This window comes from Gymnoscopelus microlampas, assembly GCF_963454915.1.
Source record: "Gymnoscopelus microlampas genome assembly, chromosome: 16".
Taxonomy (NCBI): domain Eukaryota; kingdom Metazoa; phylum Chordata; class Actinopteri; order Myctophiformes; family Myctophidae; genus Gymnoscopelus; species Gymnoscopelus microlampas.
Genome location: NC_139953.1, coordinates 34,461,851 through 34,473,255, shown reverse-complemented (window position 1 = coordinate 34,473,255; position 11,405 = coordinate 34,461,851). Strand labels below are relative to the sequence as shown.

Here is an 11,405-nt window from a genome sequence, read left to right as displayed (position 1 = left end):
AGTGATGGGGTGAGTTCAGAATTCCACCTCAAATAAATCACACACACACACACACACACACACACACACACACACACACACACACACACACACACACACACACACACACACACACACACACACACACACACACACACACACACACACACACACACACACACACACACACACACACACACACACACGCATATGTTTGTCTTATTATCTTTGTGAGGACCTGAAAAATGCAATTTTACTTAACATGTTGGCTAAAGTAAAATGTTTAACTTTTTAATTAACACCTTGACTTGCCCATTGATGAGCTCAAGTTGGGCACAAAACGTTTGAAAACCTCATTGGACTTCATTGGACTATGAGACCATGATGACATTTTTGTAAAAAAAAACAGTTTTTGCCATGGACATACAAAATGAGTAGACATATAACATATAAAGAGCTAACCCTAAATTACAATTACAAATCTGTAACTCTGAGCGTGTAGAAATGGAACCAAATGGACCCGCAGGGTGGTCCTTGAAAATAAAACGTTTGAGAACCACTGTCCTAGTGAATGTGCCATACAGAGTGTCAAGAGTAAATCAGTGTCATACATATTCTGAAGAAAACCTGGAGACTGACATTCAGTAATTGGGTCTTATGATAAAAATAAGAATATTATAATGGTGTGTAAAAACAAAATCTAAAATTTGCCACGGACAAGGCCAAGTCTTGCCACAGAGATACATTTGTCTGTGTACGGACATATTGATGACCCCTGCCATGATGATGCCTTACCAGATGAACTCGGTGTGGAGTGTACACCACCTCTGGCCTTTCCCCGCCTGCCCCGGCCCCTCCGTCACCCTGTTCTGGTGGATCAGGTCCGCCAGCCAGTTCCCACTGCCGTTCCGCATCACATAGCGGTCCAGGAAGACCAGCTGACTTTCTGGCCCATAGAACCAGTTGTAGTTGGAATCTGCGATGGCTACGGTCCTCTGGAACCCTAGTGAGACATTAGCAAGTGAGAGGTTTAGAGATCCATGTAGATTATTTTACAGTTTAAACTCAGAGAGAGAAAGTAACGTCAATAGGGCTATTCATAAGGGTTTGTTGGAGTGATACTTGACATTGTTATGTTAAATGTCAGATAAATATTACTTGACAGCTCACATGTTGATATAAGGATTGGTATTTAAGCTGAGAAGATCAAATGTGACAAAAAATTATAATAATTGAGACTCTGCTGTGTAGAGTGACATTAAAAGCTAAAATGTGGTCCATTAACTAATTTGGGAGGCAAGAACAACAATGACAATCAATACTGGAACATGAACAAACACTGTCTGCAACACTAAACGCACATGAGACTCGCGTAGCCAGACGACCGCATGGACTAAAAGCAACATTTTTGTAGCCTAATGTTGTTCCTGCTGTTCTACATACAGTAGTGCCGTCCAGGCACCTAGGCTCATAAGTAGTCTGACATCGCACCGCAGATTCGAGTCCCGTTCCCGACTCTTTGCTGCATGTCCGTCCCCATCTCTCTCCCCCTGTTTCGTGTCCATCTCTACTACAAAATATAATAATAGGCAGAAAAAGACCAAATAAATATTTAAAAAATGAAGAAAAAAAGAGTTGTATAGCAGAACCAATGCAAAGACCGCATGGCATATTGGTTTTCACAGCACAGGGTGGTAGGCGGAGATCTATCATCGTCTGGCTAAGCGAGACTACATGGACATGGTCTGTACCATTGTCTGTTCCAGCCGTAAACAACACAACAAGGCAAATATTACACAATTTAATTATAATGTATTATTCTTGGTTAAGCTTATAGGGTGTTAGGCTGATATAAAAATGGGCCTGGCATTTATACTGTAGTTACAGTATACCATGCACTTTCTAATCATCTGTGTGTACACAAGTTCATTCAAGCTTCCTGAACTCTAGACTCTAGGCAAATTGGTGCAATTTAAGTCTCTAAGTAGATACAATCCCAAATTCTTACAAAATCTATGAAGAAATATGACCATGTCTATGAAGAAACAACAGTAGTGTCTAGACAATGGATTAAATGCTCAAATTGTCATAATGCTTCCTCTTTGCAATAAAGAATTATCTCTGCGTATGACTCTGGACATCTTTTCTTTGCATACAGCAGTGGTTCTCAAACTGTTTCGCGTCAAGGACCCCAAAATGTACACATAATAGCCCACAGACCCCCATTTGAAAAGATATGTAAGGGACTCAACCATTTTAATCTACACTCTACACTCTAGTCTCGTCATCAGTGTTAATTTAACTCTGAGAGTGTACAAATGGAACCAAATGGGTCCATTTGGTTCCATTTGTACACTCAGAGTTACAGACACATAAGGGTCAATTTGGTTCCTAACATTAATTTGGTTGGGGACCCCCTGGAACCCCCTCAAGGACCCCTGGGGGTCCCCGGACCCCACTTTGAGAACCACTGGCATACAGTATATGAAAACCATTCGCTAATGTTCTGAGCTCTATGCGCACGCACGCACGCACGCACGCACACTTTGATCTGGAAAGAGGTCAGATTTAGGACAATCTGGGGTACCCCTCCACTACACCCCCTCTGCCCTTGGCCTCCCCCTGACCTTCAGACAAGTTCCCCAGGACAGCCAGCCCCGGAGACGAATGGCAGAGACCACCACTGGGTCTCCCAGTGCAATCTTTGAAAGGCATCCAAGAAATGTAATGACTGCACGCATGCATGCCCCATATCAGGGCACCCGGCAGAGGATAATTTACTCTCTTAATAGGGTGCGCTAAGGTGATTTTCACGCCCAATCTAACTTGGCCAATGGTTAACTTTGGCATGTAGTGGTGTGCGCTAAATTCTGACTCCAGACTCTTCACAGCCATTCATAGCTAAGTCAACACTTACTCACAGATTGTTGATTCTGGCTATATTTGGCTGCCAGAAATATATCTCTTTCGATCAAAAAACGTATAACTCTGTGACATTTAGAATTTCACAACTGATCTGTCAAACTAATAATTTCTTGATGTGGATATAAGAGTATCTGGCCATAGCAGATGAGGTGGTTTTATTTATGTTTACGCCGTGGCTCCGCAGGAGGCTCGCCATCTATGAGAAGGGTCTGTGTGTGTGTGTGTGTGTGTGTGTGTGTGTGTGCGCGCGTGCGTGTCTTTGTGTCCAGAGCTAATCGTACAAACCGATTGACCAACCAACGCCATACTTTTTCTGTGACCAATTGAGGTTAAAAAACACGAAAACGCTGGCAGTGGGTGAGTTTATTAATGTATATACTCTGGCAGTGAAAGAGTTATAACGGGGGGTCTGTAAAATAAAAAATGATCACACTCAGTGTGAAGTGGGCGGTGTGGTGGTCATCACAGTGGTCATCACAGACCCATGACTCACTTAAAAAAAAACATAAATGTGTTTTTTTTAAGTGCATAATCCTATTTATACATTAGAACCACACTAATCCCATGTGGGATCCCGAGAGATCCACATGATTCCATTTTGTGTTTTTTTTTTTACCTGGCAGGATGGTCCTGTACAGGAAGGCGAAGTGCTTGAGGAGCCAGGGATGGTCAAAGTGACCGATGGAGAAGTGGCGCTGGGCCAGGAACATGTACTGGAACAGGGAGCGAGTGGTGTAGGTTCCGTAGGCCACGCCTTCGTACAGCGAGCCGTCCGTCACGTCCTGCAGGAGAACCATGGACTTCTCCATGATGGCGAGGACCTGCTTGGTCCACAGGTAGGCCTCCTGGAGGTAGCCTGTAATACAAGACAAAACACATGTTGGGAGTATTTTACTTAAGTAAAAGTATCAAACCTGCAATGTTAGAAATACTAGTCCGGAATTAAAATTTAAAAATGTATTTGAGTAAAAGTACAAAAGTATTGGTATCAAAATGTACTTAAAGTACCAAAAGCAGAAAGTACTCATTATGCAGAATGCCCCATTTCACAAGTTTTCGAATGTATAAAAATCTTTTGAAAATAGCCGATCTACAAGCTCACAATGCGTCGCATGTGAGCTTGTGTCAATTTGGGGGTCCTTGACATGAAAAAGTTTGAGAACCACTGCCCTAGGGGGTCCTCAGAGAGAGTTACTACATGGGGGCCGCCAAATCTTTGTGTGATAGGAAGTATTTTTTTTACATTAACCACTTGAACCCTAGCATCCATGATGGAAGTAGCCTGTGAAACAAATGTGAAGCAAGCTTCTTCCATCTGGCGGAGTCAGGTTATAGCATCCATAATCGGGGGAGAGCTTTAGCCAAAAATAGCAGATCTACAAGCTCACAACTTGTGAGCTTGCTATTTTTCGGCAAAGAGGTTTGGTGTAAAGGGAGAAAAGAGCAGACCAAGTACAGAGTGGAAGGTCAAGTTTATTAAGTCTTGACGGTTTAAGTGGTTAAATATCTGAAAATAGACATTAACATTAACATGTTAATGTCTAATAATGTCTAAACTACACTGCTGTCAAACAATGAAACTATATGGATTCTAAGAAAAAGTTTTGGGGGTCCCTGCTTCATCCATCTCTCAACTAAGGGGTCCTTGGTCTGAAAAATGTTGATACCCTGAACAAACATTATTTAACCGGGTAGACCCTCTGAGACTCTTTTGTCCAGGAAACAGACAATCAATGAAACCAAAAGTTACACACAAACATCAACTGTACCAAAAACACTAAAACAATTCTTCACACAAAACTGAGATCTTACTAATCCTCTTTGCTAGCAGGGGCCTTATAAATACTTAGATTAGTAAGGATTTGCTCACACTGTAACTCGAAGTGAAAGAGACCTTGCATTGCATTTACTTCCTCTCGAGCCTCCTGAAAGATTATATGTACTTATATCATGCTGCAATACGAGGGGCCTCAGCATGTGTATGTTACTGTATGTCAACTATGGTTGTTCTCGTTCATTTTAACACATTAAAACCGGGAAAGCATCTGTGTCATTTTAGCCATATTTTATACTTCGGCTATTCAAAAATAGCATATCGTTGCTGTCCGGCAGAAACCAGCTAACTCAATTGTTCCGCTTTTGCATTTTGTCCCCCATAAATAAGTGCTATTGCTATTGAACACTCTTTACGTCTGTGTGTTGATTAAAAAAATATTGAACCAATGAAAAGTATCACAAAGTGCTTCTGACAAAACCAGCTAACTCCATTGGATCCTCAAAAATTCTGCTAAACCAGCTAACTCCACCAAAGGGGGGTGGAGTTAGCTGGTTCTGCTGACTCCAGGCTCCACCCCCTTTTGACCTCCAACCTCGTTGTGAGCTTGGAGGTCCATTCAGCTGTTCTTGTCAATGATGAACAAAACCTCCTAACTCCACTTTTTGTTTTGTTTTTGTCATTTCCTGAAAAATGAACATTTTGGAGTTAGCTGGTTTCTGCCGGACAGCAGAGATATATACAAGCTCATGGCGCGTCACTTCGTGCTGCACTATGAGCTTGTAGATCTGTTATTTTTGAAAAATCATGATCATTTGTGAAGCTTTTGAATATATATGTATTTCTCAAAGCGAACATTTTAAACTAAATATTTGCTTCTGGGGGTCCCTGGAACTAAATATTTTGAGATGGGGTCGGCAGCCAAATGCATATAATCTTGATATGAAAAAGTTTGAGCACCACCGAGCCACATATGTTTTTTTCTGAAAAACTGTTAGGATTTAAAGGACATTCTTAGAATCGGCCTCAGGTCTTAATGGGTTAAAAACCAGCATAGCGACAAACAACAATGATTTCTTGGTCTGTTAGCTTAAGGAAAGGTTTGAACAACTCCTTTCCATGAGCTAGATGTAGCTCTGGCCGATGGAAAGTGTGATGACTGCCGTAGTGTGTAGTACTATGCAATGTGTGTCTTTCTCTCCCTCTCCCTGACTCTCTCTCTCTCTCTGTCTCTCTCTCACTGGATCACACACACACACACACGCACGCACGCACGCACGCACGCACGCACGCACGCACGCACGCACGCACACGCACACGCACACGCACACGCACACGCACACGCACACACACACACACACACACACACACACACACACACACACACACACACGCACACACACACAGAGTTTACTATGAGAACAAGTGACCACCACATAAACACTCCGGCCACAGTTCATTGAGGAATCCCCGGTGCCATCAATGGTGGCACCGGCACCCTCCCAGCATGCATCATTCTTTCTGAGCGCACTGCCACTGTAAACGGTCAAATCGTCAGTGTTAATTCACCCACTTTCAACCTGACACCCCTATTTTGGGCATGTCATTAGGCCTATAGGCAAAAGTGTTTAAAATATCTAATAAAATAAATATACTGTATATGTTTTTCCTTTTTTATTGGTTCAAACAATTAAAAAATAGGGGTGACTCAGTGTCCAAGTGCTTAAGTGGTTCACTCTGGGAGTGTTACAAACGTGTCCAAATTGACTGATTTGCAACCATTCTTTTACACTCTCAGAGTTCAATTAACGCTGAGGATTTGACCGTGTAGCGCGGTCCCACGCCAGTGTTTGCTTTGGGCTCGGGGACTCCCCCAGTGGCCGCGCCACAGAGCAGGTATTTATTTACTAGCGTCAAACAGGAACCGCCGGGCATACAAAGAGCAGCATTTTACACAAACAGTGCCTGTCTGGCACGCTTGTGGCACTCTCACACTGCAGTTCCTCACTGAGGAGAAAACACAGTCACAGAGACTGTTCTGGTCATTTCCTCTTATTTAGAAGAGATAAGCCTCTAAGTACTAGTACAACGAGGAGGGTTGCATTTGCTGAGAGGGATGGGGGGGATCCATGCCCCTGCTTTTGATATCCCCGTTCTGTTGTTTTTTTCTTTTCTTTTTGTATCTCTGTTGTTTTTTTCTTTTCTTTTTGTATCACCGGTGGTGATATGTTTTATCCCTGCTTCTGGTCGGAGTATATCTCAGAAGTATGATATATTTCTAGTGATTGCAACTTTATATGTCTAAAATAAGTCACAATTGTGACTTTACATGTCACAATTGAGTTAACAAAAAAAGGGAAAAAGGGGGGAAAAAAGAAGAAGAAGAAGAAACCCTCACGACTCTGGCCTTTTTTAAATAATATTCAGTAGCGCAAAAGCTCTATGTAAGGAATAAACCCAGGTACAAGAAGTTAGGAGCGTTATTATACTCGTTCGTACATCTGTGAACACCACTCTCAGCCAGCCCAGATGCTCCAGGAATCTGCTTACATGTTGTATTTACCTAAACTGGCTCAGCTCAGCTGATGCCGTTTGATCCACTGACTTCTCCTCAATCACCGACATACCAAGCAACCACTTTGTAATGAGCACACGGATACACATCGGGCCCACACTGAACGGAAAACGGCATACCAGACACCCTGCGTCACGTATGCTACAGTAACAGTACGGGTCTCAGCTCTAATTTCCTCTGTTCTCTCCCCCCAGGCCTAATGATGTGGCTAGTTTGCCTAATGACTAACAGAGGGGATAATACTGCTGTCACACCGAAGGCAGGCCTGCTAAGAACCTTCTCCCATGCTGCTTATCCAGGGTGCAGCCCTTTTGGAGACCCTGAACTCGGCCATCAGCACACATTAGCGGTCAGCACTTTGAGCGTTAAAGGACTCCTCAGAACACAGCTAACCCCCGGCAGTCCAGAGGAATGTGAAAGGTCAGGGAGGATTTTGTGTTTTCCACTAAAGCTCCTCTCCTCTTTTGCCTTCTGTCTACATGTTTGGCCACGGATCAAAATGAGACGTGCCAAGATTTGTTGACCACTAGACACGGCATAGTCGGTTGTAGAGTAAGCTTAGTAAACACGCTTGCGTTTGCACTTTTTTTACTCCATAAATGTATAAGCTTTACCCACTAACTTGCAGAGTATAGTGTTCCAATTTTTTGTAAATAGCAGATCTACAAGCACACATGCAATGCGTCACTTTGTGAGCTTGTACATCGGCCACACGAGACCATCATATGATGAAGCCTTATGATGAAGGCATAACCCATTAAGACCTGGAACGCATCTGTGTCACTTTAGATTTCTTTGGCTATTCAAAAATAGCAGATATACAAGCTCATAGCGCGGCACCGAGTGCCGCGCTACGAGCTTGTAGATCTGCTATTTTTGAAAAATCGTGAAAATTATTTTTTTATATTTTTTTCCGAAAAACTGTTAGGATTTAGAATTTTCTAGAAGCGGCCTCAGGTCTTAATTAAGTGTTTAAATGGATAACCTGCGTATGTCAAATGGACTGCACATAACGTCATGTTTTAGTTTTAGTCATCGCAGTAAGGCTTGAAATTACAGCACCGTCATTTCTGTAACTGGCAACTGCAGTAGGCTACAATTATTGGAAGCAAAATATATGGTAACTTAAGCAGTACATACAATGTGCAAATGCAAAGACAAATCTTCCTTCTATATGAATTATGTTTTTCAAGCTGTAACCAAATCCAATAATCTGTTTTGCTTCCTGACCATTTACACACTCTAATTACAGAAAGAGAAAACTATCATCAAATGTCTCTATGATCACACACAGCGTGCGAATGTTCCACTTGATATGCAACTTACAACAAATGCGGCAGTAAAGTTTATGAGTTTATTATCAAAATCACTTAACCACTTGAACCCTAGCATCCCTGTTCTGGGCATATCATAATAGGTGAACATTCAGTAAAAAAATAGGAGATCTACAAGCTCACAAAGTGCCATGACGCGAAGTGTATATCTGTGAAGTGGTTTGGTGTAGTGGGAAAAAAGGAGTGGGCCAGGGACAGAGCCCCGGGTACACCGATCAATACAATATAGGGTTTAAGTGGTTAGTAACATCTCAAGTCTGTCAAGTGAATCATAATCATAATAAACACACTAGTCCTGTACATTTTGTATTATTATTTTTACAGTGTGGGTGGGCAATGGGATGAGGTGACAGGGCAAGGAGTCAGGGTCAACGTCAGATGAACTCTGGGTAAACGGCACACAGTTATGTCCAATTAAAGTGTCTCAACTAGAGCCTGACTGAAGTCAGATTTTTGGGTTCGATGCTGATCCCAATTCTGGAGAGTCCTAGACCACCGATTACCGATGTTTCGAATATTTTGTAAAAAAGTAAAAAAAAGAAAATCCTCTTCAAAATAAATTGATAAAGATTTGATTAACATTTTAGAACATTTCACTTAAAACTTATAAGCAAAACAAATGAATACAAAATAAATAAATTGAACTTAATTTAACCACTTAAGCCCTACTCCAAAAATCTGATCAGCTGTTTTTGAAAGTTTCTAAAAACTTTAGAAGATGTCTGCCTAAAATGACAGCCCAAAATGGATATGCCAGATTGAGAGTCATACATTCACCTTCCATATTGAAGCCTCTCGAAGTAGTCTACCACAGTGCTTTACGTTTCATTACTCACACTTACTTTCACGCTGTATTTTATATGAAAAACTGGGCTGGCCTTCTCTCGCCATTCGTACAGAGTAACATTGTGTTTTATTTATTTATAAGGCCCTGCGTGAGGCTCATAGCGCGGCACCGAGTGCCACGCTACGAGCTTGTAGATCTGCTATTTTAGAAAAATTGTGAAAATGTGTGCAAATCTTTAAACATTTTAACTCAAATCTTTGCTTCTGGGGGTCCCTGCCTGGAACTAAATTTTGAGATGGGGGTCCGCGGTCCAAATACATGTAAATTAGGAGGTCTTTGACATGAAAACGTTTGAGAACCCACTGATTTCACAACATACGTTTTTCAGATTCTAAGATTTAGAGGACATTTTGTACAATCGGAACCTTCCGGCCTTAATGGGTTAATTGCCAATAGTGATGTAAAAAACGTCCCAATATTATGGTCAGGCTCTACTGCACACAGCTATGTCCAATTAAAGCATCTCAGCCTCCGAGCAGCAAAGCGACACGCAGACACCACCTGCATCTGGAATGCAATTATCCTTTTAAGCTGCTTGCCGTTCTCTTATCTTAGTTATCTGATCCTCTCTCCTTCCTTGAGGGGCTTTCCATGAACTAAAGCCATATAGTCACACTTTGCTACATGATACGGCATATGTACACAACGCGTGCCTCATAGTAACCACTTAAAGCTGTAATCCATAACTTTTCGTTGATATTTTAACCTGCATGGTAGAGTATGTTGATACAATATAACCAGCACAACTGTGGTAGTTGGAGGTGGTGGACTCCCTGTTCTTCTATTGGGAAATGTATGATGCTGTGTTCGGTTAGGACCACAACTGGTTGACAAGTGGTGTTACATGAACATCAAAATGCCCAAACTCAGGCTCTCCATTGTAGCACAACAGCAGAAAATGTGGTACTTGCGTGGGGGACCAGGGTTCAAATCCATTACACTCACGGATTGCAGCTTTAACCCATTAAGACCGGGAATGCATCGGTGTCATTTTTAGATTTATTTGGCTATTCAAAAATAGCAGATATACAAGCTCATAGCGCGGCACCGATATATATTTTTAAGCTAACATTTGTTGCTCAAATCTTTGCTTCTGGGGGTCCCTGGAACTAATTATTTTGAGATGGGGGCCAGCGGCCAAATGCATATCATTTTGGGGATCCTTGACATGAAAACATTCGAGAACCACTGATGTAGCAACATAGGTTTTATTTCAAATATTTCACTCGATGTCTCGCTATGGGAGAGCGCCCTCCGGCGTGATCACACAGAAGTACACCTTCATAAACTTCCAGACAATCCTATTGGCTGGACTGACCTTCCTCTGACTGGAGGTCCCGCCCTCCTCCTATATCAGTCAGTGGATGGGTCATTTTCCCTAATTCAGTTTCTCTTCTCGTTCGCGATCGAGGAAGCACCTTCTCAGTCCACCTTATGAAGTCAGTACGGCGAAAGTCTCAACAGGACAGGATAATATCCCGGACCGCGAGACGCTACTGATGGTAGGTGTTGACTTTCTTTACAAAACCTGTGATAATATCGCAAGTTGCCCTGCTAGGAACTTAATACGTTCCATAGCCAAGCTTATTAAGCTAAAAAGAAAGCATAGTCTGCTTACATAGTAATCGTGATTCGAAGGACAAGTTTAATACACTCTCCCTAGTCTCACCCTGATTACTAGCCACAGCTAGCCCTGAGCTAGCTGTAAAGAACAACACGCCAGTATAATATACTCGGCCCCAGTGTTTGTTTCTTTCAAGCCTAGCAGCAGGTTGCCAGAGGGAGAGCCCTGAGCTCTCCTCAGCCCCACAGACTGCTAGCCACAGTTAGCCACGAGCTAGCTAGGGAAAAACAAACATGTGAGCATAGTCCGCTCAACCCCTGTGTTTTCGTTTTTTCCCTCCTCCCTGTTCTGTTCCCTAAAGCTTAAAACGCTTAACGTGAACGTGGCCTCCACAACTCTGAGGAGCA

The 11,405-nt window shown here is 42.4% G+C and overlaps 1 protein-coding gene across 1 annotated transcript in view; it reads right to left on the bottom strand.

The window, feature by feature from the left end:
* Nucleotides 1–11,405, bottom strand: part of dse (dermatan sulfate epimerase) — a 34,395-nt gene that overhangs the window by 2,807 nt on the left and 20,183 nt on the right. The window contains exons 4-5 of the mRNA XM_084083184.1: nt 3,521–3,760; nt 775–982 (exon numbers count right to left, since the gene is read on the bottom strand). Of these exons, the coding sequence (XP_083939310.1) occupies nt 775–982; nt 3,521–3,760 (448 nt within the window). The remainder of the gene's footprint in view (nt 1–774; nt 983–3,520; nt 3,761–11,405) is intronic.